This window comes from Ahaetulla prasina, chromosome 10, assembly GCF_028640845.1.
Source record: "Ahaetulla prasina isolate Xishuangbanna chromosome 10, ASM2864084v1, whole genome shotgun sequence".
NCBI classification, from domain to species: domain Eukaryota; kingdom Metazoa; phylum Chordata; class Lepidosauria; order Squamata; family Colubridae; genus Ahaetulla; species Ahaetulla prasina.
The window spans coordinates 10,169,814-10,196,453 of record NC_080548.1 but is presented as its reverse complement, the minus strand read 5'-3'; the positions used below and the strand labels follow the sequence as shown (position 1 = coordinate 10,196,453).

At 44.3% G+C, this 26,640-nt stretch overlaps 2 protein-coding genes across 2 annotated transcripts in view; both read left to right on the top strand.

Moving 5' to 3' along the window:
- The first annotated feature begins 368 nt into the window (after window positions 1-368).
- Window positions 369-9,290, top strand: TMEM35B (transmembrane protein 35B). The gene is made up of 3 exons (XM_058195045.1): window positions 369-528; window positions 5,164-5,344; window positions 8,463-9,290. The coding sequence occupies exons 1-3, from the start codon at window positions 421-423 to the stop codon at window positions 8,591-8,593; spliced, it is 420 nt and encodes a 139-aa protein (XP_058051028.1). The 5' UTR covers window positions 369-420; the 3' UTR covers window positions 8,594-9,290.
- A 15,910-nt stretch (window positions 9,291-25,200) lies between these two features.
- LOC131204458 (platelet-activating factor receptor-like) overlaps window positions 25,201-26,640 on the top strand; it is a 10,184-nt gene continuing 8,744 nt past the window's right edge. Inside the window, exon 1 of the mRNA XM_058195764.1 lies at window positions 25,201-25,795. The gene's annotated coding sequence lies outside the window, so the exon portion shown is untranslated. The remainder of the gene's footprint in view (window positions 25,796-26,640) is intronic.

The window sequence follows — 26,640 nt, the reverse complement described above, 5'->3', positions numbered from 1 at the left end:
TGTGACTAAATAAATAAATAAATAAATAAATAAATAAATAAATCAATCTTCACGCGCGATTTCCGCCTGCCCAAGACGGCCGCAATAGAAGCAGGAAAAGCGCACCCGCTCCCATCTAGCGTTCGGAGCCTGGGCGTCACCCTGCAGCTCTCTGCACATGCCCAGGAGCCCTCTCTCCTCCTGTCCCATTAAGCCCCCCCCTCCCCAAGATGGCATCTTTTGGCTTCAGTAAGCGAAGCCCAGCACCGGGCGGTCCAAGCGCATTACGCACGGATGGTTGGCCGCCCAAAGGCAAGCGGGAGGCGCTTAGCTTGCTTCGTCCGGGGCGGCTTTCCCAGCCTCCTTTCTCCGCCTCCGGTTCCACCTCCTCCGGCTGGCCGCCAACGGGCGGGAAAGGCGGGAGAAAGAGCGAAGGCGACGATGGCGCTGCTCTTCTCCGCCCTCCGCGTGCTGCTGGGCCTTTTCTTCGCCGTCAGCGGGGCGGTCAAGCTCACCGACCTGATCGCCGGCGACGCCCACCGGCAGCTGGTGAGCGGGGCGCCTCCTAGGCGGGAGGGGAAGCCATTCCCGGCCACCGCTGGGCGCTGCGACCCGCAAGTCGCGGGGCTGCAACCGTCCGGCCCGCCGCGCGTTCGCCCCTTTACTCCCCCCCTCCTCCTCCCACCGAGCCCGGATCTAGCGACCGCACCAGATTCCCCCGCCGAGCGGATCTGCAGGAGATCCTCTAAGGAAAGGCCCGGCTCGTAAAGAATCCTTAGGAGCTGCTTGGCGAGCCCGACTTCTCGCAGTCACCGTACTTAAGGCGGTGGGGCTCGGCCTCGCTTGTGGGGAGCCGCCTTTTCGGTCCTTAACTGCGGGTAAATCCCGGGAACCGAAGAGACGGCAGAGCGTTGGGCTTCAGCTGTCCAGTTGCGTCGCGCGCTTGCAAAGGAAAAGGCGCGCAGCTTCCCTGGCGCCCTCACTGCCTCCTGCACGCAAAGGGCTTGTTTGGTCTCTTCGGAGGATGCTCAGGGCGGGGATTCCTTTCCTCCCCCCCCCACCTGTCTGTCTGTCTCTCTCTCACACATACACACACACCCCACTCATTCATTCACTCTCTCTCTCTCTCTCTCTCTCTCTCATAGACACAACACATATCACTCACTCTCACTGTTCCTTCCTTTCTCTCTCTCTCTCTCTCTCTCTCTCTCACACACACACACACACACCACTCACTCTCACTCTTCCTTTCTCTCTCTCTCTCTCTCTCTCACATACACACACCACTCACTCTTATTGTTCCTTTCTCTCTCTCTCTCTCTCATAGACACACACACATATCACTCAATCTCACTCTTCCTTTCTCTCTCTCTCTCTCTCTCACATACACACACCACTCACTCTTATTGTTCCTTTCTCTCTCTCTCTCTCTCATAGACACACACACACATCACTCACTCTCACTCTTCCTTTCTCTCTCTCTCTCTCTCTCACACACACACACACCACTCACTCTCTCTCTCTCTCTCTCTCTCTCTCTCTCTCTCTCACATACACACACCACTCACTCTTATTGTTCCTTTCTCTCTCTCTCTCTCATAGACACACACACATATCACTCACTCTCACTCTTCCTTTCTCTCTCTCTCTCACATACACACACCACTCACTCTTATTGTTCCTTTCTCTCTCTCTCTCTCATAGACACACACACATATCACTCAATCTCACTCTTCCTTTCTCTCTCTCTCTCTCTCTCACATACACACACCACTCACTCTTATTGTTCCTTTCTCTCTCTCTCTCTCTCTCATAGACACACACACACACCACTCACTCTCACTCTTCCTTTCTCTCTCTCTCCCTCTCTCACACACACACACACACCACTCACTCTCACTCTTCCTTTCTCTCTCTCTCTCTCTCTCTCACATACACACGCCACTCACTCTTATTGTTCCTTTCTCTCTCTCTCTCACTCTCATAGACACACACATATCACTCACTCTCACTCTTCCTTTCTCTCTCTCTCTCTCTCACATACACACACCACTCACTCTTATTGTTCCTTTCTCTCTCTCTCTCTCTCATAGACACACACACATATCACTCACTCTCACTCTTCCTTTCTCTCTCTCTCTCTCTCTCTCACATACACACACACCACTGACTTCCTTTCTCTCGCTCTGTCTCTCTCTCACACACACTACTCACTCTCTCTCTCACACACACACTCAATCATTCTCTCTCTCTCTCTCACACACACACACACACGCCACTCACATTCACTCTTTCTCTCTCACACACACACTCAATCATTCTCTCTCTCACCCTTCCTTTCTCTCTCTCTCTCACACACACACATACCCCAAAGAGGGAGGGAGAGAGAGAAACACAAACAGGTAGACACTTTTCCCAAGCTTATCTCTCTACCTTGTTTCAGTTGGATTTTTAAAATGGGATTTGGGTCTTAAGACATTTGCCCAGTGAATCTCAGTTGGAGATGTTTTAAAGCTGGTTATAGTGTGATCATATTTACTGAGTTTTGTTCTGTCCACCTCCCCCCACTTCCCCAGGTGTCTGGCCATCTAGTTTATTGGAGTCTTCCTGCCCTGCCTCAGTTTACGAAATTAGTTGGAGGGAGGGAAGAGGCTCTGAGCCCACAGGACTGCCCTCTCTGTCCACAGCCTGGGTTTGCACTCTCAAATTAAATCTGGGAGTTTCTCTGGCCTTTGGCCAGCTTTCTATTTGTAGAAGCATTTTGGCGCCTAAGGCTGATGTTTGAATTTTTGCTGTTGGGGGTGGGAGAGAGCACGTTGCAAGAGGGCTGCCTGTTTTTTCCCACTGGACTGGTGAAAATTACTTTGTAAACTTTAAAAAAAGGAAAAAAAGAAAACTAGGCTGGGAGGAAGAGAAAACACTCTCTGAGTTAAGATGAGCCACAAGATTTTAGAGCAGAGGTCTTCAAACTTGGCAGCTTTAAGACTTGTGGACTCCAGCTATGCTGGCTGGAGACTACTGGGAGTTAAAGTCCACAAGTCTTAAAGCTGCCAAGTTTGAAGACCTCTGCTTTAGAGGAATAAGATTTTAAACCCACTTGCAGATCTGTTGGGATTGTTGACCATTAAGAAATAATTAAGACCTTATCAGGAGGCAAAACAGAAGGTGGAAAAGATACAGCTGAAGGAACATGCAGGGAGTTTTTGGCTTACCACCAAATAGGGGACTGGAACGTCCATCACTAAGCAGTAGGGTCATTAAGTGAGTCATTATCTGACTGCACAGGACTTTACGCCCTCTTTTGCCTCAGTTGTTAAGTGAATCACACAATTGTTAAACGAATCTAACTTCCCCCATTGACTTTGCTTATTGGAAGCTGGCTGGGAAGGTCTCAAACAGCTTGAGCTTCTGATGTGCACGTTTTGTAAATAATGCCAAGTGCCAGAATTTCACTCAACGTGGCCATGAGGATACTGGGACAGTCGAAAGTGCAAGGACCCGTCCATAGGTCACATCTTCCAATTCTATGGTAACTTTGAACAGTCGGTAAACAAGTTTATTTAATTTGTTCAATTTCTCTGGCCGTTCATCTCGGTCGATGACTTTGGGCACAGCTTAGAATTTTTTTTAAAAAAAAATGCATTGCAGTTAAAAATATAAAAATGAGGCAGACCCAGAAGAAGGTGAAGAGACAACGTCAGCATTACAACAGCATCAAATGACGAGGGCCGAGGCTGCCAGGAGTGCAAGGACCAGAACTTTGTATCTCCCTCAACTTCCGAAGTAGTAAAAGAGAAAGGAAAGAAGAAGAAAAATATTAAAAACATTTTCAGACAATAAAAACAGTAAAACCCATAAAAAACACTAAAAGCATTCAAATTAAATATATCTATATAAATAAAAGCGAAAACCACTCAGGCTGTAATCACGAAATCTCCAGAACCGTAAAGCTTACAAACTTGAAATTTGCCACGTATGTTCCTCTTGGCTTCTAGGTGCTCGTTAAGAAAGGATTTTTCGAAATGACCATCAGAGCATTAGTATTTCCTGTATTATTATAACACGCTCTGATGCTAATTAGTCAGACGTTCTACTTCCCCTCCCAACCTGAAAACAACTCTGAAGAGAAGGGGATAGGATAGGACAGGCTTCTGTGGGGCAAGGCTGAGGGAGAGAAGGGGAGAGGAGAGGCTGATCGTAACTACTCATTAATTTCCAAGCTGTAAGTGTTGATTTATCAAACTTGATCATATAGTTTTGTAGTGGAGCACGGATATTCAGCTAGCATATACATAGGAACAAGTTATTTGGCCAGTTAGCAATATTGTCAGGAAATGGGGCCCTTGACATATTCAGTGTCCCAGGCTCTGGAACATAGTCAAGGTTTTTAGGGCCTTCTGAAAGGCTAAGTGGGTTGGGTCTGATCTTCGATTGGAGGGTGTTCCATAGACTAAGGGCCACTGCAGAAAAAATTCACCTTCTGGGCTCCGCCAACTGGCATTCTTTGGCTGATGGGATCTGCAGATGTCCATTCTGCTTGATCTGGTTGGCTGGGTAGAGGCTCTTGAAAAAAAGACGATCCCTTAATTCAGGGGGTGAGGAACTATGGCGCTTTTATGACTTGTGGACTTCAACTCCCAGAATTCCTGAGCATCTCCCAGGCTCAGGAATTCTGGGAGTTGGAAGTCCACAAGTCATAAAAGCACCATAGTTTCCCACCTCTGCCTTAGGTACAGGTTGAGGGCTACCTGTCTGACAGCAATGCATGAAAGTTTTCGATCTTGTTTCTTTTGCTTTGCCACCCACATTTTCTGGATTATTTGTGCCTCTACTGGCTGCTGTAAAAATTGGTTTACCCCTCTTCTACTCCTTAGTTGTCCTTGCCTCTTAACCAAGGGTGAAATCCAGCAGGTTCTGACAGGTTCTGGAGAACCGGTAGCGGAAATTTTGAGCAGTTCGGAGAACCGGCAAATACCACCTCTGGCTGGCCCCAGAGTGGAGTGGGAATGGAGATTTTCCAATATCCTTCCCCCAGGAGTGGGGAGGGAATGGGGATTTTGCAGTATCCTTCCCGTCATGCCCACCAAGCCACACCACACCCACCAAGCCACGCCCACAGAACAGGTAGCAAAAAAATTTGAATTTCACCACTGCTCTTAACATTCCTTTTCCTTCCTATTGCAGAAAACCCAGTTTGAAAAATTTGCAGATGTGTTCCCGTTGAAGGAGTTTGGCTACAAGCCGGAACCAGAATGGTACATGGAAATAGTGGGCTGGATAGAACTGATAGGAGGTTTCCTTTTAGCCTTCGGACCGCAACTGCTGCAGGAAATCAGCAATTTTGTGCTCACCGTGATCATGATAGGTAAGGAATAGGTCCTGTTAATGAATTTCTGACCGGGATCTGCTCCTGAACTATTTCTAAGATTATTTCTTCGATTATGATGGGTTGTAGCAAGTTAGGGTGGATCGCTTATTTATTTATTTATTTATTTATTTATTTATTTATTTATTTATTTATTTATTTATTTTTACATTTTTATACCGCACCATCTCCCGAAGGACTCAGCCAATATTAAAATACACATAACACTATGATATAAATATAATAAATAAACACTATTTAAAAACAATTTAAAAACAAATATTTAGTGACCGAATCACTAAAACGGTCAAAGACTGATTAAAAACCCATTAAAATTTTGCTAAACTACATTCTTAGGCTAGTGCCGCTCAGTGAAATAATAAAGTCTTTAGTTCATGTTTGAAGGCCCAGAGGTCGGGGAGTTGGCGTAACCCCGGAGGTAACTCGTTCCATAGGGCTGGTGCCGCCACAGAGAAGGCCCTCCCCCTGGGCCCTCCCCCTGGGCTTGCAGCAGGGTATCGGATTCCTGCCCCTTGGAGGCTCTTGTCAATCAGCTGTTGATTGACAAGTTACCACAGGGTAACTCTGGATGGCTTAGAATACTTTACACAGACACACACACGAACACGTAAAAAGGTAAAGGTTTCCTTCTCACTTGTGTTCAACTGGGGCATGGTGCTCATCTCTGTTTCTTGGTCGTGGGAGCTAGCGTTGTCCGAAGACAATTTTCGTGGTCATGTGGCCAGCGTGACTATACACCAAAGGCGTACAGAACACTGTTACCTTCCCATTGAAGTGGTACCTATTAATCTACTTGCATTTGCATGCTTTTGAACTGCTAGGTGGGCAGGAGTTGAAGCAAGGAACTGGAGCTCACCCCATTGCACGGAGGCAGGGTCTCAAACCTGGGCTGTCAGCTCCAGTTGAGAAGCTCAGCATCTTCTACCACTGAGCCATTGCACCCCTTTAATATATATGTATGTATATTAAAAACATAAATTAATGCCAACCACTAACATCCAATTACAGATGGGGAAGGTAGAGGCAGGGTGATGGTAGTGGTGAAGTAGGATGTTAATCGATCAACCACCCTCCACTGTGATACTTCCCATTGGGATCCCAAGCTAATTGGCAGAGCCAGGTCTTTAGGCTCTCACGAAAGGTCAGGAGGGTAGGGGTCGACCTCACATTGGGGGGGTAACATGTTTCGGAAGGCAGGCACAACTCTTTTCCTGGACTCTGCCAGTCAGAATAATTGGGCCGATGGGGCCCACAGCATGCCTCCTCTGCCGGCACAGATGGGATGGGCCAATCCCAGTGGGATGAGATGATCCCTCAAGTAGCTTATCTTGGATAGTCCCATTGAGTTTGGCAATGCCGACTGCCACAAATGTTTTTGCTTTCTTCAACAGATTTAATCTCAGTTTGGGGAGAACTAACAAACTGATGTTACCATTTCTACTTCTGTTAAAACCTCTTTCGGATCTATTTCAGTCCCCCAAATTCCCTGGCATGAAATTGCCCTGAGAAACAGGGAACCCAGCCAGATAGCAGCTGAGCAGATGTTGGTTGGCAGCTGGAGAGAAATACAATACAGTAGTATCAGTTTACCAGTGGTACCACTGATAATGATAATTTGATGCAAAATGAACACATCAAGAACCACTAGGTTGTCTGTGGCCCTCTCCAATCTGGAGCCTTCCTAATGAGTTCAAACTACAACACCCACAATTCATAGCTATCAGGGTCACTGAAAGGATGGACCCTGCGCATCCGAAGGATGACATATTGAGCAACCCTGGGGAAGAATAGTTTATCAAGATGCTGATGGTCTGATGTGCTTTGTAGAGTTGCATAGAAAGAAGAAGAGCATCCCTTAAGCAGAGGGGAAAGGCCATGAGCATCATCAGCCTTCAGAGCAATGTTTACCAAACTTGGTCCCTTTAAGGTGTGTGGACTTTTGTGCTGGCTGGGGAATTCTGGGAGTTTGAAAAACACTGCGGAAGAGGAAGATAAACACGGAATGTATGGTCACAAGTAAGTGTGACACGTTGGCCTGAGCAATTTGCTCCTCCTTATCCTGAGATACTTGCGTGACCCCCAGCTAGAGGACTTTCCTGTCCAGCTGAAGCATGAATTCAATTTGATCCTTCCATTGTTCTGTTTAACTGACTTTAATCTAGGGTTCACCAAAGTACTCAGTATCAAACTTCAAGAGTTGATGGGACTATCCAAGAGGCTAATGATACTTGTTGATCAATAAGTGATTGATAAATGATGGAAGAGCAGTGGAATGGCTCAACAGTTAAAGATGCTGAATTTATTAGCTGGAGGGCTGACAGCCTGGGTTTGAGATCCGAGTGTCGCATAATGGGATGAGCTCCCGTTCCTTGCCCCAGCTTCTGTCCGTCTAGCAGTTTGAAAGCATGCAAATGTGAGATTAATAGGTACAACTTCAGTGGGAAGTTAACAGTGTTCTATGCACCTCAGTGTGTTGCCATGCTGGCCAGATAACCATGGAAAATACCTTCAGACAATACTTGGCCAAGAAACGGAGATTTGGACCCTAGAGTCAGACACAACTAGACAGGGAAACCTTTACTTTTTTAAATGATGGAAGGCCAGTTGAGTTCTGTTAATCTTTTGAGGTCTCTACGGAGCACCACTCCAGTCCCTAGACCTGAAGGTGAGATGGCTAATGGTGAGGTAGTGTTACTCAATGTTTGATGGTTGGCCACCAGTAAGAATGGCCTTAAGCTAGCTCTCTTCCTCCTCCTCCTCCTCCCCTCCCTCCCCTAGTAATGTTTATTAAATTATTTTCATATAATAAATGTGTGGGTGCTGATGAACAATGTGAAACTTCATCATAGGGTTGAAGGGTCGAGGGACCCTTGCTTCAATTGGACTGGATGTCTATCACATTTCTGATTTCTATAGATCAAGTTGTATTTCTTTTCCTTGTGTTTTCGCAACTTGACTGACAGCTTATTTATACATTAACAAAACAAACATGTAAAGAGAATGGAAAACAGTCCAACTTGGGATAGCCGTTGGTAGCCTTTGATTGCAGTTTGGTTTTAGAATTCTGCCCCTCCTTTCTTTGTGTGTGATACTGCAGGTGCCATCTACACCCTCCTGGTTTTGAAAGAGCCTTTTGCCATGTGCGTACCAGCCACTGTCTCCCTGGGCCTCTTGCTCCTCCTTAACATCCGTGGAAGAGGGAAGTGTGTGAAGTCAAAGTCCGAATGAGGCAAGGAGAAGGAGATCTGGAGAGATGGGAAGGATCCAAAATGAAGCTTTTGGAAGGACAGACAACTTGTGTTTCCCCGACTAATCAGATCATGTGGACTTTACAGTGTGTAATCCAGAAAGGGGGTTAAATCTTCACGGTCATGGCCTATTTTGGGTCCTGTCTTAACTGCCCATTTTGTCAGGTTTCCATCCCTCTTTAGACTGGATTGGAGATCTTGTCTTCTCTGCAAAAACAGTTGCTCTTTCTTTGGTCAGTGGATCCTTCTTGTGTCCAAGCAAGGAGATAACATGGAACAGAAGAAAATACTACATTACAAAGGGGCTGAGAATGCGGGTTGTGTGGGATTGTGGTTGGTCACCAAAGACTATTGTTGAGGGTAAAAGAGACCTCGGAATTCTGCAGAATGATATAATCAAAGGGCTCAGATAGATCTTGCATCAGTTGCATATTGTAATGCTTCATTTCTGGATTTTATTCAACCCATCTTGACCTGATCTAGATTAGGACATGTTTGTTGGTTGAGGAAGTCTAGGTTAATCATGATTCCTCATACCTTGCCAAAAAACTAAATTTAATTCCATTTACCCACTTTTTTAAAAAAATCATTTGTATCAAGCAAAGGTGCTTTTTATCATTCCGGTTTTGTTAATTGATCATGAATTAGATGAAATAAAAGTAAAGGGGATGAATAGATTTCTTTTAATAAGCATGGTGTGATCTTGAGCCGTTGCCATTTATAAGAAATAATCAATAGATTCAAATTTATGTCCATATTTGGGGGACTGAAGTTTGGTTGGGGGCTTTTGACTTGGTTTTTTTTTTTAAAAAAACTTTTTAAACAAGTGGGAGTGGTTGAGTCCTTTGGATTCAAAGCTGAAAAGATGCTCCAGAGCAGGGTTTCTTACCTTTCACAACTTTTAAGATGTGTGGACTTCAATTCCCAGAATTCCCACCCAGAGATGCTGGCTGGGGAATTCTGGGAGTTGAAATCCACACTTCTTAACTACCGATAAAGAGAAATTTTGTAGCTCAGGGTTGAAATGAGGGATCCTTGGTGCTCTCTGAGCTTATCAGTAGTTAAATACAATACATAAACACAATCTACATACTTTGCAAAAGAGACAATCAACAAGCCAAAAGGGAACAAAAAGACCTCCCCACCAGAAATCAGCACCCAGATGAGCATTAATTAACTCCAAAATTAACATCAGACCAACAATCAAATAAACAAATATCCCAATCAAGGAACTGCCAATAACAATAGCACTTATATTTGTTGTTAGTTGCGAAGTCGTGTCCGACCCATCGCGACCCCATGGACAACATTCCTCCAGGCCTTCCTGTCCTCTACCATCCTCTGGAGTCCATTTAAACTCATGCCTACTGTTCAGTAACTCCATCCAGCCTTATATACCACTTCACAATGCTTTACAGCCCCCTCTAAGCGGTTTACTGAGTCAGCGTATTGCCCCCAACAATCTGGGTCCTCATTTTACCAACCTCGGATGGATGGATGGAAGGTAAAATTAACCTTGAGCCACTCACAATCGAATTGCTGGCAGCCGGCAGTCAGCAGCAGTAGCCTGCAGTACTGCATTCTAACCACTGCACCACCATGGCTCATGCCAAACAACTGCCAAACAAGCAAACAGCCCAACCCAAGAACTTCTAAGACCACCCCCACCAACACTGACAGGGCTAGCTATTAAAATATAAACTGACTGCAAGCCGCACTCTACTACCAGTAGCACTGATGATGCTACCTAGTTTGGGTAATGAAACAAGCTCAGAGAACACCAAGGATCCCCCGCATCTTAAAAGTTGCCAAGGTTGGGCAACACAACTCTAGAGTATGCAAGCATTCACAAAGTCATTGTCTGAAGTCCTTAAAGCTGAGGTTTCATTTGGTTTCAGATGGGATCTCATAGCTTTTAATAGCATGAGCACGTGATCATGCCTGATTATTTTCCCAAAAGAAACAAGCTTTCTAAAAGGAATATTGTGGTGGTGTGTATGTGGGACAGTTGCCGCTGCCTCTTGTTGCTGACAACTGTTTTAAGGAGAGTTGAGGAATCTTTACTTGCCCTCGTGTTTCTTGAAATTCAAAAAGAACTTTGTGATGGAGGGGCTTCATCTTGAAAGAGCATAGAATAATAGTGTTGTGACTCCAGCCCCCGAACCTGGCCCCATGCTTGAAAGTGACTCAGAAAGTGAGGGGGAAGGGCCGGTAGGGCTTACCTCGGGAGCACCGATTCCTTTGGCTTGGCTCCAGGAGCCAGAACCAGGCCAGTCGGAGGACGTAATGAGGCTGTCATCCCCTGATTCCTCCCTTCCCCAGGCTACACCTTCAGACCCAGCTGATAATAATAATCAAGCTTGGCTTGACCCGCGCTTCAGAAGATTAGAGAGGCAGGCGTCATCAAAAGGAAGGGTGGGGCAGGAGCCCCACCCCACAGGGTATATAAGGAGCTTTGGGACTGCTCTCACTCCACGGAAAACAAAAGTTTAGCTGAACCGTTTCAAAAAGAGCTGAAAGTCTTGCTACATGAGTCATTTGTTTGAACTTTGGCAGGCAGCTGCGATTTCTCTCTGCCAGGACTGATAAGAGCCGTGAATCCACTGGCTGAAGGCCAGCTTGTGGGTCTGAAGTGGGGAAGGAGACAGAACAAATAGGCTTGGAAGGGACTTTGCTCAATCAGGAGAATCTCTACCATTTGGACAATAATTGTCCAGTCTCTTAAAATCGCCACTGATGGAGCATCCACAACTTCCAGCGGTAACTGTTCTCACAGACAGGAAATTTCTCCTTAGTCCTAGGTTGGATCTCTCTTTAATCATTTTCAACCTGTTACTTGTCCTGCCTCAGGTGCTTTGGAGAATAGGTTGACCTGCTCTTCTGCATGACAGCCCCTCAAGTACTGGAAGACTGCCATCATGTGGTTTCTTTAAACAGATTTCTTTAAACAGAGTTGGAAGGGACCTTATAGGTCATCTAGCCCAACCCCCATGTCATCCCTGGTGCTTCTCTTCATTAGACTAGACATCCCTAGTTCCCTTGTTAGAAAAGAGATTTGACAGTGTTTTTCTTATGCAGCTCCAGAATGGCTGATTAGTCAAAACTTTTATTCACAACTTAATTTGTACTTCTGAAACTAATATATACAAATCTGAAGATAATTTAGCTGTGAGTACTTCAGATTTTGCAATGCTGGTCCTCTATCAAATGATGCATACCAAAATATGTCTTGTAGGGAGAATTGTGTATAAAAGGAAATGATAGCAAGAATGCATGCTAAACATGTATCTTGCTGAAAATTGCATAAAAAAAGGCATGCAGTAGGGAAAAGTATTGGAAAACATTCATCTGTTCGGAAGAAGTGAAAAGTACATTTTCTATGCCTATGAAAATGATTCTGTTATTTCATGCACATTTTTTAATGAAATCAAAATGATGCCAAGAATAGAATTGGTGCTTTGAAATGGTCAGAAATGTATTTGCTCACAAGGATTCATTATTTCCATAACAATGCATATTGTTTCATTCACCTTGGTTATTTTGCCAGCCAAAAGGTTACATTCAACCAAACCTTTTAAAATCGTTACTGAAAATTCTTTTCTTCCCTAATGCTGGATTTACTGTTTGGCTCATGTATGTCATAATTTTTTCTGATGCTAGTTTTGACTTTTCAGTGATTTGTAGGGATTGTTGCAACACCTGCGTAACTTGTTGATGCATTTTGATCCCATTTTTCATTATTACTGTTTTTTTTTTAATGGAGGAAAATTGTGGTTTTTAGAACCAGTTGTCCCTGAGAATGAATAAAATTTGTAGTGGACTATTGTCTAATCTTAACCCAAGGGATGCCCAACTGGAGATGTATCTCTAAAAGGCATGGGTGTGGCCACTAAACTAAGTTTTAATGTGAGAATTATTATATGTCTGGTAGTTGTGCTCTCACAACACACTTAACCAGTTATAAGATGGCACGCAGAACCTTCTCTATGGACACGCGCGCCATCACCAGCTGCTCTTCCGGGTTTCGTCGCTGGCCAGCTGGTCCGGCGTGCATGTGCACCGGGCAGCTGCTCTGTTCTGGGTTCTGGTGCATGCATGCGCGCCGGCCAGCTGGTCTTTCAAAGACCAGTTGTGCGGCGTGCATGCGCGCGCTGGAACCCAGAACAGAGCAGCTGACCGGTTTGCATGCGTGCGATGGAACCCATAAGAGCAACTGGCTGCCGCGCACATGCCAGTTGCTGCCGCGCATTGGCCAGCTGCCATCTTCCTGGTTCCAGCACGCCAGCATGTGCGCATGCTCCAGTTTGGGCACTCAGTGCCAAAAAGGTTAGCCATCACTGCTTTAGTGTGTTTAAGGTCTTGTGTGAACCCAGTCTTTGGGTTCATTTATGATTTGTTCAGTTGAACACCTGAAAAACCAGGTTCCAGTGGAAGGCAATCCATTTCTAAATGTAAAGAGTGCATTTAACTCAAGTATTAGTGTTCTAGAACAGGGGTCTCCAACCTTGGCAACTTTAAGCCTGGAGGACTTCAACTCCCAGAATACCCCAGCCAATTCCAGGGGAATTCTGAGAGTTGAAGTCCTCCAGGCTTAAAGTTGCCTTCTAGAAGATCTCCAAGGTTATTTCCAGCTCTACTCTGATTGATTGATTGGTTGATGACACTTGTGGCTAGAGAGATACAGAGGTCCCTTTGGCCACCTAGCCCCAGCTGGTCCATGAGCAACCAACTTCACAAAAACTTGGCCACCTTAGTTTCATGGCTACAGATTTTGACTGAGGACAATTGCTTTCTTAGGAACCCAGTGATGGTCTGGTGGTCAAGACTGTCCCCATAGGAAGTTTCTTTCATATACAACAGTAGAAGAATATCGTCTATATCTTGGATGTGCAGTTGATTTTTCATTGTAATGGTGTCCTCTTTGGCCAAAGGCACTATGACTAGACATCGTATCCAGAAGGTGGAGGAAGGGAAGTGACTGAAGGCCAGGGTGCAAAGCAGTTTATATTCTGGACTTGATTGGCAAGACCCATATTCATGTCCACACTAAACTATGGAGGTTTGCCTAATAATAATAATAATAATAATAATAATAATAATAATAATAATAATAATAATAATAATAATAATAATAATAATAATAATAATAATAACTATTATTATTATTATTTAATTTGTATACCGCCCGAAGGACTCAGGGCGGTTTACAGCCAGATAAAAATAGCATTCATAAATACAATACAATAAAATCAGAATTAAAAAACTTATTCAAATTGGCTGATAATGATCCTGAAACAACCCAATCATCCTAGAAGGGATGTGGGGTTTAAAAAAATCCCCTTCAGTGAGGAAGGCAGTGTATGCATTTTACAGGTAATCATCGACTTAAAAACCATTCATGTATTGGCTGTTCGATGTTGAAAAAAGTGACAGGGTTGTTTTTTTCACATTTAAGACCATTGCAACCTCCCCAAAGTCATGTGACCAGAATTTGGATGCTTGGCAACTGGTTCAAATTTATGACAATTGCAAGACCCTGGGGTCACGTGATCACCTTTTGTAACCTGGCCAGCAGGGTCAATGGGGAAAGACAGGTTCACTTAACAATGTTACTAACTTAACAACTACAGTGAGTCACTTGGCAAGAAAGGTTGTCCAATGGAGCAAAATTAAGTTAACAACTGTCTCGCTTAGCAACAGAAATTTTGGACTCAGTTGTGGTCATAAGTTGAGGACTATCTGTAGGGTAGGTTGATATGAGCAGCCTTTTCTTTACCTCCAACCTCCAGTGGGCCTTTCTCTTATCCTTCCAGCCTAAACAACTTTTCTTTTCCACAGTCAGTTGTGGATGAGGCTGGAGGCACCAGACCCAATCTGCAAGTTTACTGAGTTTTAATGTAATTCTCTTTCGCATTCCTACAAAAATATTTTGCAAAGCGGCTCATTATCCTTGCATTTAAAAATGATAACGCATAAATATAGATGCTCCTTGACATACGACCACAATCTGAACCGGGACTTCCATCGCTACGGTCGTTAAGTGAGTTATGCCTCATTTTACAACTACTTTTTTTTTTTTTTGCTGTGGTTGTTAAGTGAATCTGGGTTCCCCCACTGATTTTGCTTGTCAGAAGCTTCCTGGGAAGGCTAGAAATGGCGATCCTGTGATCTTGGGAACCATCGTAAATATACTGACTGCCGAGTGCTAGCTGTAACAGTAAGCATCTTAGGGACAAAATGCTGTGAAAATGGTTACTGAAACAAAAATGTTAAAATGTGTTGTTACATAGTAATATATACATGAACATATTATGATTTTAATAACAGGGTTGAAGATTTATTGTTTGTGATGCATTTGAGCAATATTTTTATTTTTTTATTTTTTTTATTTACATTTATATCCCGCCCTTCTCCGAAGACTCAGGGCGGCTTACAGTGTATAAGGCAATAGTCTCATTCTATTTGTATATTTACAAAGTCAACTTATTGCCCTCCCAACAATCTGGATCCTCATTTTACCTACCTTATAAAGGATGGAAGGCTGAGTCAATATTATTACCAAAATGGTGAAAGGACAGGTTTGTCTTCCTTTGAGACCCTTCTGCTCAGTTCATCCGATACGTTAAGCCATCAAAGTCTTTGCTTTGCGTTAGGTGAACCCCCCCCCCCCCGGATTGGGGTTTATGCAAGAAATACGGATATGTAACCCCATCTTATTTGCACACACTATTCAGCTTCATGGAAGATGCACAAGCTCATTTAGCAAAAGGTAATCTCTCTATTTGCATAACTTCTCTAGATCAGATTTTCTTACCCTGATGGTCTGATTCATATAACATTGCACAACGTGTTATGAATAGAATAGAATAGAATAGAATTTTTATTGGCCAAGTGTGATCGGACACACAAGGAATTTGTCTTGGTGCATATGCTCTCAGTGTACATAAAAGAAAAGATACCTTCATCAAGAGTCATAAGGTTCGACACTTAATGATAGTCATAGGGAAACAGTCAATATAAATCTTAAGAATACCAACAACAAGGTTACAGTCATACAGTCATAAGTGGGAGGAGATGGATGATAGGAACGATGAGAAGATTAATAGTAATGCAAACTTAGTAACTAGTTTGACAGTTGAGGGAATTATTCTCAACCTCAGCCACTTTAAGATGTGTGGACCTCAACTCCCAGAATTCTCCACCCAGCATACTGGCTAGGGAACTCTGGAAGTTGAAGTCCATGCTTCTTAAAGAATAGAATAGAATGTTTTATTGGCCAAGTGTGATTGGACACACAAGGAATTTGTCTTGGTGCATATGCTCTCAGTGTACATAAAAGAAAAGATACCTTCATCAAGGTACAACATTTACAACACAATTGATGGTCAATATATCAATATAAATCATAAGGATTGCCAGCAACAAGTTATAGTCATACAGTCATAAGTGGAAAGAGATTGGTGATGGGAACTATGAGAAGATTAATAGTAGAGCAGATTCAGTAAATAGTTTGACAGTGTTGAGGGAATTATTTGTTTAGCAGAGTAATGGCCTTCGGGAAAAAGCTATCCTTGTGTCTAGTTGTTCTGGTGTGCAGTGCTCTATAGCGTCGTTTTGAGGGTAGGAGTTGAAACAGTTTATCCACAACCATCTAACCCAGTGATTCCCAAACTGTGAGCCGCGGCTCCCCAGGGAGCCGCGCTATCGTCATGGGGGCGCCGCGGAATATCTGCGCCCTCTGGGTCCGGCGCTGATGCGCCATTTCTGGGGCGTCTGGTGCGCATGCGCAGTTGCAGGTCGGATTTCCGGGGAGCCGCGGGCGTGTCTGGTGCGCATGCGCAGTTGCAGGTCGGATTTCCGGGGGAGCCGCGGGCGAAAAAGATTGGGAACCTCTGATCTAACCCTATTGTGGTTTTTTTTTTTGGCCTAATCTAGGATATTGTGCAAACCAGAGCCAGTGTTTCTAGGTTTATTTGGTGTGTGTGTGTGTGTGTGTGTGTGTGTGTGTGTGTGTGTGTGTGTGTGGAATAAGACTCAAGGGCTAATTTTCTGCCTCATTTTCTGCACCACTCCTCTGCCTCCAATGGTGAGTGACATGCAGGAAAATTCTTAAAATGCCTGGCAGATTAATCTGAGCTGATCCCCCCTTCCCTCTTTTGTCCCACACCCTCCTTGCGTATCGCAGCATGCCCACGAAAGGCATTTTTTTCATCGGCTGTGGCCCAGACTTCAAGGTTCCTTTGATGCTACGCCTCTATGAAAGCTCTTAAATCCGATCTCTCCCACTCTGTCTCCTTCCTGCCCCCTTTAGCAGCTGTTGCGCCTGGGAAGCCGAGCTTCCTGGGGCTGCTCCTTTGAGGCTTTTCTTTGTTGCTGAATCCAACTGCTCTCTGCCACCCATCTTTGAATACACCGGCATAATAGTGACCGTTCCCTCTTCTGGTAGCTGATCTCTCTGCTTGCTCCTGCTTTGGCTTCTATTTCAGGTTGCTCAATCCCGCTTTTCTTCCAAGGCAAAAGGTGAGAAAGCCAAATAGGTTGTACACAGCTTGAGGGAGTCCACTCCCCCAGTATTGCTGAATACTGAAAGGGTTCCTTGAATATCGGGATAGATAAACATGGTTTTGAACCTCAGTGAGATATCAACAACCTCCAGGGGATGTGACAGCAAAAGAAATTGGGGTAAATGGGAAAGGATGTTTGGGAGCCTCAATGGCCGACCTCTTGAGTGCAGGCAAGGCTGGATATTATGGGCATTTGGGGAGCTGTAATTCTAACATATTTGGAGGGCAGTGTATTGGATTAGGGAAAGTTGATGTGCATATGATTCCTTGGTTTGGCGTTGGGGAAGTCTTTGTCAACCTTCCAAGATGGAGCAGACTATGAAACCAAAATTATGCATGCTAATACTGTAGCATTTTTATTATAGGTTTAAAGGAACAGAACCTTGCAAGTCTGAATATGTTTCCACCCTCCCTTTAACTTCATGAGAACTAGGGAGGGTTTTGTCTGAGATGCTTTCTCAATTTACAGTGCCCAGATTTTATTTATCTGATAGTTATCTTGGTTGTGGCTCTTCCTCCTGTTCGTCAGAGTTAACCTTATGTACATTATAGCCCTTAATCAAGTTATTCTGTGATTCCACCCTTACCTACCCATCCATTCATCCATCCATCCATCCATCCATCCATCCATCCATCCATCCATCCATCCATGATTGATCTCTTTCTCTCCATCCATCCATCCATGGATCCATCCATGTCAAGTGTTGTAAAGCAATATTTATAGTACATATATATGAGTTTTCTGCGCAACATCTTAACTGTTCCTAGCAGTGCATCTTCTGGACCGAGGGCTCTGATGTTCTTTTTGGGATCTGTTGGAGCTACTCTGCACAACCCCTGGTGCTCCCACCACCACTGGGTGTTGTGTCTCGCCCGCTTTCACCGCAGCCGGGGCCTTCTTATCTGCTTCCGAACGCTGAGGAATGTCCTAGTATGCCTCCCGGTCCCAGCCCTGGCTCCATGCCCAGGCAAACGGAGCAACTAGACCCCTCCCCCTCCCCCACAGCATGTGAGCCTGAGGGAGGTCACTTACCAACAGCTGCAGACTGGAGTGACCCTCGCTTCAGAAGAATTGATAGGCGGCGGTGACAGAAGGAAGGGAGGGGCAGGCCTGGATAAGTGCTGAGTCATGGAGCCACACCCCATGGCCTATATAAAGGATCTGCTTTCTGGCATTCTCTGAGTCAGGCAAAGTCTAACTTGGATTGCTGAAGTCACTTTCTGGTCTCCTGCCTGCCTTGAGAACTCTGATAGGACTTTGGCAGAGCTGCAGAGGCACGCCTGATTCGGATTTCCCTGACCCGGTCGTCAGCGGAGGAGTGGGACACGACACTGGGACCACTTTGGCTTTCAGTTTCCACGTCCTCTCTAGTTTCTCCTTCAGGGATATCTACATGTATCTATTATGTGCATATGTATGTATATCAGTGGCGAAATCTGAACTAGTTTACTACCGGTTGGCTGGCTGTGCATGCGTGTTGCATGTGCATGCACACTATGCACCAAATGCAAAGTGCACATGCGTGTGTGCAGTGCACGCCAAAAGGAGGCATGGGGTAAGTAGAACAGTGTGCCGGACAGGTGGTCAGCTGTGGCGCACAATCTTTTTTTTATTTTTAAAAGCATTTTTTTTCAACCTATTCGGCTGAAAAAAATGCTTTTAAAAGTAAAAAAAGGCTCTGATGATTGTGTGGCTCAGCTGTGATTGTCAGAGCCTTTTTTTAACCTTTTAAAAGCATTTTTTACAACCTATTCGGCCAATAGGCTGTAAAAAATACTTTTAAAAGTAAAAAAAAGAGGCTCTGACGATCACACAGCTCAGCTGTGATCATCAAAGCCTCTTTTTTACCTTTTAAAAGCATTTTTTAAAAAGAAGCGGTAAGCAGGGATGTGTGCAACCGGGCATTGGGTGGGCATGGGCGGGGTGGGGGGGGCAGGGATTCTCTGAACCACCCGTCGCCATTGCTACCGGATCAGCCGATCCAGTCTGAACCGGGAGCATTTCACCCCTGATGTATATGTACATGTACATGCATATCTCCCTTTTTACAACCCTGTAATCCGTTAATTCAGGGTAGGGGGACTGGATGGAGTTGAGCATTTACTAGCCGGATGCCCTTCCTGACGCCATGCAGAGTTTGCAGCAGATATTTTTTATTTGTGCCCTAGGGGAGAGAAACATCTGCCCTACTTAGGATTGAACTCTCTTTACCGCTGGGTCACCATGCCACTGGGTATACGTATATGTATGTGTACATTTCAGAACAGAAGACCAGATCTCCCACTAGTTTAGAGGGCGTGTACATGCCACACCGTCAGAAAAAGGTGGAATACAATACACTCTGCTGAAATTTTCAACGTCCTCCAAGTTGCTTTCCCTTGTTTTCCCTGCAAGCTTCAAAATTGCCTCGGCTGCATTCATTCCACATGCTTAACCCGGTTACCGAACTAATGACTGGATTTGTACCAAAGTCTTCAGATGTCAGATTCACACAATGCATGCAAATTAAGCACCCAATCTTTGCATGCTGGATTAATATGACGATTAGGATCATAGTTGACCTGGTTAAGTATGTTGTAGGAATACAACCGTGCGTGCATGTGTGTGTTTCTGAGCTTTCTTCCTTGCCTGGGAAAACCCTGGGATTTTTTTTGCTGGTCTCCCATCCAAATTCTAATCAGATCCAGCCCTGGACGAAATCAACTCAATGATAGAAGCTAGCCAAGCAGAACTAAACTCCTCCAGAAATAACTACATTCAGGAAATACTTTCTCTGGTGATCCAATGCTGATTATTCCTCTTTTGGGGCCCATTAAACTTTGCAAACTACCCTGGGTGTGAATCCAGAATGCTTTTCTAAGCTCTGGCTTTTCTGAGCGCCAGTTCTGAGTCACTGCCTTGCCCTACTCTTTCACACTCGTTTCTGAGTGAAGGGTTTCCTATCAAGTCTTCTAAGGTGGAAGGAAGCAAAAAGTATTTGGATAATGAGGGAGAAGGCTGTTAGTGACAGCATCATCTTAGATTTCAACCAGGGGGAGAGTCGTAGAGAGAGAAATGTGTCATTCATTTTCAAGGTTTGCCTGTCAGAAATAGTCCCCCTTTTTAAAAAAAAATTCTTTCAAGTCTTCAAAGCATTGATGGTGGATGTGGTTGAAAATGCCATAAATGATTTTTTTTCCTTGCATCCTTAATATCAAGATTTTATTTCCCCTGCCTGGCAAACTGTCTTTTGTAATACAACAACTACATCAGTGGCAGACAGTGTGTTGTTTCGGCATGCAAAGACTTGAGCGCCAATCTGTCAGGCCGTCTCCCCTAACTTTCTAAACTGAAATTCTCCCTATAACCTTCCCCATCATCTGAAATAAATACGAAGCTGTTGTGCTGGAAGTAAACCAGGCATCTTGAGAAAAAGAACATAGAATAAGTGTTGGAAAGGAACTTAGAGATCTTCAAGTCCAACCCTCTGCTCAAGCAGGAGACCCTGCCTTCCATTGAGGACCTGTATACTGCACGAGTCAAAAAGAGGGCCGTGAAAATATTTACAGATCCCTCACATCCTGGACATAAACTGTTTCAAGTCCTACCCTCAAAACGACGCTATAGAGCATTGCACACCAGAACAAGTAGACACAAGAACAGTTTCTTCCCGAAGGCCATCACTCTGCTGAACAAATAATTCCCTTAACAATGTCAAACTATTTACTAAATCTACACTTACTATTAATCTTCTCATCATTCCCATCACTTATCTCCTCCCACTTATGACTATATGACTAACCTTGTTGCTGGTATCCTTACGATTTATATTGATATTGTTTCCTGATTGCTTATTTGTACCCTATGACTATCATTAAGTGTTGTACCTTACGATTCTTGATGAACGTATACAGTGGTGGGATTCAGCCAGTTCGCACCACTTTGGGAGAACCGGTTGTTAACTTTCTGAGCAGTTTGGCAAACTGATTGTTGGAAGAAATCATTAGGGCAGAGGATCGGTTGCTAAATTCCTTGAATCCCACCACTGAATGTATATTTTCTTTTATGTATGCTGAGAGCATCTGCACCAAGACAAATTCCTTGTGTGTCCAATCACACTTGGCCAATAAAAAATTCTATTCTATTCTATACGCGTGATGGTGAACCCATGGCACGTATGCCACAGGTGGCACGCAGCATCCTCTCTGTGGGTACATGAGCCGTCATCCCAGTTTAGGTCCCCTGTGCTTGTGTGCACGCCTCCCACCAGCCAGCTGGTCATTGGGTCTCTGCCACGCATGCGCGGGGGGTGAGGCACGTGCAGGGGGGGCATACGCGTATGTGCATGCACAGGGGCTGGACATTATGTGTGTGGGAGCACATACATGTGTGGGAATGCAAGCAGGTTGCAGGCGCATGCGCAGAGGTGAGGGCGCATGCATGGGGGCTGCGTACACACTGCATTTTGGGGGTTTGGAGGGCATGCGCGCTTTCACACACGTGTGCGTGCACTTTGGGCACTTGGTCCAGAAAAGGTTAGCCATCACTGCTCTAGACCATCCCTGTTGAATGGCTGTCCAATCTCTTCTTGAAAACCTCTAGTGATGGAGCACCCACAAATTCGGGAGGCAAGTCGTTCCACTGATTAATTGTTCTCATTGTCAGGAAATTTCTGCTGCATTCTAGGCTGGATTTCTCTTTAATGATCTTCCACCTGTTACTTCTTGTCCTGCCCCTCAGGTGCTATGGAGAATAGGTTGTCCCGCTCTTCTATATGACAGCCCTTCAAGTAGTGGAAGACTGCTCTCATGTCATTCCTGGTCCTTCTCTTTGTTGGACTTCACTAGACATACCAAGTTCCCTAGAGAAAGCTCTTGTTAGAAAAGAGATTTGACAGTGGTTACTTAGAGCAGACACACCTAGTTCCTCAACTGAGGGAAAGTTTCGGATCATGTAAAAGTCTCCACAGGATTGTCTGTGGAGATTCTCAGTCATACAGGTCATGGTTGCCTCAAAAGTGCTTTTTCAAAAGGCAACTGAATGATGATTGGGGTTTTTTTTTTCAGGAAGACATTTTTTTTTCAGGAAGACAAGTTCATCAGTTCTGACTGGATAAGGGGAGCGGGGAATGGAACTTATCATCAAAACCAAGGGTAGTCAACCTGTTTATACCTACCGCCCACTTTTGTATCTCTGTTAGTAGTAAAATTTTCTAACTGCCCACCAGTTCCACAGTAATGCGCCATGTATCGTTGTCTGCGCATGCCTCTTGCGCATCATGGATTGGGTTTGGGGGGGCGCCGGCTACCAGCTCTGCTTGTCTGTTACAGCTGGGTGGTGTAGGGGGAGATGCGCGAGCTATTCTGGGATGAGGCTCTTTGGTTTGTGGTCGCACTATAAGTGCCATTTAATTTCATTTACGTAACGTGAACTAAACATATGCACAGGCGATACAAATAGTATATTTTCAGAAATTTAAATTGTCACGGGGAATTTTATGAAAACCTAATGAAAATGTTTTTAAATAATGCTATGAATTTTTTTTAAAAAGTCAATTAAATTAAAAAAAAGGAAAGTGCTTCAGTATCGGACAAAACCCCTACTGCCCACCATGAAAGCTGGAATGCCCACTAGTGGGCGGTAGGGACCAGGTTGACTACCACTGATCAAAGCTAATCCTTCCATTCCCCCCACCCCACTCCCCTGCCACCACCATTCACTCAGAACTGATGAAGCTTCTTGGATGAGAAGCAAACTGCCTTCTTCCTCAAGGAAAAAGCATAACCCAGTTGTCTTTTGAAAAAGCATCTCCATGGGATTGTAGATTCTCTTTTGGGAGCAGAGTTCAGTGGCCTTCTGGGTATGTGGGAGTATTCTTCTACAACAGGGGTCTCCAACCTTGGTCCCTTTAAGACTTGTGGACTTCAACTCCCAGAGTCCCTCAGCCAGCAAAGCTGGCTGAGGAACTCTGGGAGTTGAAGTCCACAAGTCTTAAGGGGGCCAAGGTTGGAGACCCCTGTTCTATAGCAGCCATTTGGGGACTGAATCCCCCACACCTTATCCTCTCAGTTGTGCTGCTAACTGGAGATATTTGCATGGCTACCACCATGCAATAAAATCTGTCACTCCCCTCCCCCTTTTTACATATAGCATTCTTGACTCTTTTTTTAACACCTTCTGCAGATGTGCCTGCTCCAGTTCCAGATGTTGCTGGCCTACAACACCCAGCCTCTCGCCATTGGCCATGTTTTCCACTTTCAGAATTTTATACTCTAGCAGAATGGCCTCTGATCCGATCGCAATAGCTGATTTTGCTTAAATTGGATGATTCATGCCTCGCAGCATTCTATTTTTCACTGCAATTGCTGTTATTCGCTGCTTTATGATTTCCAAACCCTTTTCAATTTTTCTGGTGCTAAGCCAATATTTTTTTATTAGCTTGCCTTGATCTTTGCATACTTCCGTGTTTGCCCTTTCATGTCCTTTAAATTACTTGCATCTGATCTAAATTTCTTTATCTTGGCCTCCAGTCTGATCTTGCACTCTGGGATTGAATATGGTTTTGTTTTTGGGTTTCTAATTTCAACACACAGTTCCTCTATAACCAGCACTGTTGTTGTACTATAGGCAAACTGATCAGTCTGTTCAATGGATGTTATTTTAATCCTTGCAATTCACACCCTTCATTGTTTAGGTTGTCCTCAAATGAACGGTTGCAGGATGACCATTTGACAGTTATGACTGACCTGAAAAGGGGGACTTACAACCTGAATTTGAGGGGAGGGGGTCAGACTCCCCTTGTGCAAAAGTGACTGAACTTTTGGCATTCTGCAACATGGTTGTATTGACAACCATTTGCAGCCTCCTGCAGCCACGTGATACAGTTTTGCAGGAAACTGGAACTAACTTTCTTCCGTTTTGGGGCAAAATCACACCCATAGCAAATCATTGCCTCACTTAAAGTCTGCACCATTTGCTTAATGACCACGATCGCTGCAAAAATGTTCATAAAATTGGCTTGGTCACCAGTGGTGGGTTTGAATTTTTTTTACTACTGGTTCTGTGGATGTGGCTTGGTGGGTGTGGCATGGCTTGGTGGGTGTGGCTTGGTGGGTGTGGCAAGGGAAGATTACTGCAAAATCCCCATTTCCTCCCGATCAGCTGGGACTTGGGAGGCAGAGAATAGATGGGGGTGGGGCCAGTCAGAATTTTTACTGCCGATTCTCCAAACTGCTCAAAATTTCCGCTACTGGTTCTCCAGAACTGGTCAGAACCTGCTGAAATTCCATCTCTGTTGGTCACCAATCCACATTACAACCGTTAGGACATACAAGTCTGGTGAGCAGGCTCCATTATGCCCATATGTCAAGGAATACTTGTGGGTGCCAAATCTTTTGAATCCATTATAAGTGTACTGTAATTATAAGTTTACCACATGCTCTAGGGTTACAACATTACTCTTTCCTTTTTGTGATTGATTCTGTTGGATCATCAAAACCCTAATTTAATTTCCAATCTTTGAAAAGAGTGCAGTCTGGAGACTAAAACATATGAAGAACAGTTGCAGGAATTGGTTATGTCTAGTCCGGTGGTGGGTTTCTACTGGTTCATCCCGGTTCAGATGTACCGATAGCAGTGGCAGCGGGAGGCTCCGCCCACCTGCCAGGACATCATCACACACACACCCACGCTCACAGTTCCCGACCGGTAGCGAAGGTAAGTGAAACCCACTACTGGTCTAGTCTAATGAAAAGAAGGAATTGGGGTGGCATGATAGCAGTGATCCAATATTTGAGGGGCTGCCACAAAAAAGAGGAGGTCAATCTATTTCCCAAAGCAGCAGAAGGCAAGATGAAAAACAACGGATGGAAACTACTCAAGGAGAAAACCATCCTAGAACTAAGGAGAAACCTCCTAACAGGGAGGACAATTAACCAGTGGAACAGCTTGCCTCCAGAAGTTGTGGGTGCTCCAGCACTGGAGGCTTTTAAGAAGAGAGTGGACAGCCATTCGTCTGAAATGGTATAGAGTCTCCTGCTTGAGCAGGGGGTTGGACTACAACACCTCCAAGGTCCCTCCCAAATCTTCTTATTCTGATAAATCATAGCTTCGTTGTTTTTTTTCCATGCAAAAAGGTTATAATGCTTTCAAGTCAGCCATAAATGTAGCTGCTGTCTTTTCTCTAACCAAGGAAGCCAATTTAGCTATCTCTGAAAGTCCCAACATCTTCACCAACCATTCCTCCATTATGGATGGTGCAGAATCTTTCCATCTTTTTCCTTTCCATCTTCTGCATGACTTGTGCAACGTTGCATTTCCATAAGTGAGATTTTCATACATGTTACTGGCCAAGAGATCTGTTGACTTTAGATGCCGTCACTCTGGGGGGCTGAGGCCAGATTTTACTTTCTTTTATGAATAAAATAACAACTGTTCCCCACCTGCCTGCTTTATTCCTGTAGAATATCCCCCAGCTGGTGCGAAAAATGACTCAAGTCATGACAAATAACCACAGACATTCATAACTGCCGCAGCAGAGAGAGCTACATTTTGAGGGGGTTGTGTGATGTTTCACATAGTTGGAGAAGCACTTTCTGAAGACAGGCAGACTTGAGTGAAGATGGACTGTATTTGCTAGGTAAGAATAAAAAAAATATGAATGAATGAATTCTGTCCTAAAAATGTTTTTGCATTGATATTTGTTTTTAGGTAGCAAATCCATCAGCACTACCAGGTGTTTTCCTTACCACTTGTACCAGCACAAGTTAAGGCTGGATTGGATCTTTCAGGATATTTCCACTTTTATTTTCCTGACAGGCTGGGCTGAAGCTTAATGCAGTAAAGCACAAGCAGCTTTAAAAGCTGGTGTTCGCTTGGTATCAGCTAATACCAATACTTCCCTTTGCATTTAAAGATAATCTATATATATAAATGCGAAAACCACTCATGCTGTAATCATGAAATTTCCAGAATTGTAAAGCCTACAAACTTGAAATTTGCCACCTATGTTCCTCTTGGCTTCTAGGCGCTTGCTAAGAAAGGATTTTTTGAAATGACCATCAGAGATTAGTATTTCCTATATTATGATTTTTATTTTATTTATTTATTTTTTTTATTTTATTTAATCAAATTTATATACCGCCCTATCTCCCGAGGGACTCAGGGCGGTTAACAGCCATGTAAAATATACATAAATACAAGTTAAAACCCCAATTAAAAAACTTATTACATACGGCCGAATATTAAAACCCCAATAGAATAATAAAAACCCCATTAGCACGCTTTGATGCTAAGGAGTTCTACTCCCCCTCCCCACCTGAAAAGAAATCTGTTCCAAATGCAAAACACAAGCAGAGGAGAGGAGTTTCACTTTCAGTTTTAATTTCACAGCAGCAACCAGGGGCTAGGATAGGGGAGGCTTCTGTGGGGCAAGGCTGACTGAGAGGAGGGGATAGAATAGGGGAGGCTTCTTTTGGGCAAGGT

Coding starts and splice junctions, on each gene's coding strand:
- TMEM35B (XM_058195045.1), top strand. CDS start 421: ATGGCGCTGCTCTTCTCCGCCCTCCGCGTGCTGCTGGGCCTTTTCTTC. Junction 529..5,163: donor GCGACGCCCACCGGCAGCTG/GTGAGCGGGGCG, acceptor TTCCTATTGCAG/AAAACCCAGTTTGAAAAATT. Junction 5,345..8,462: donor GCTCACCGTGATCATGATAG/GTAAGGAATAGG, acceptor GTGATACTGCAG/GTGCCATCTACACCCTCCTG.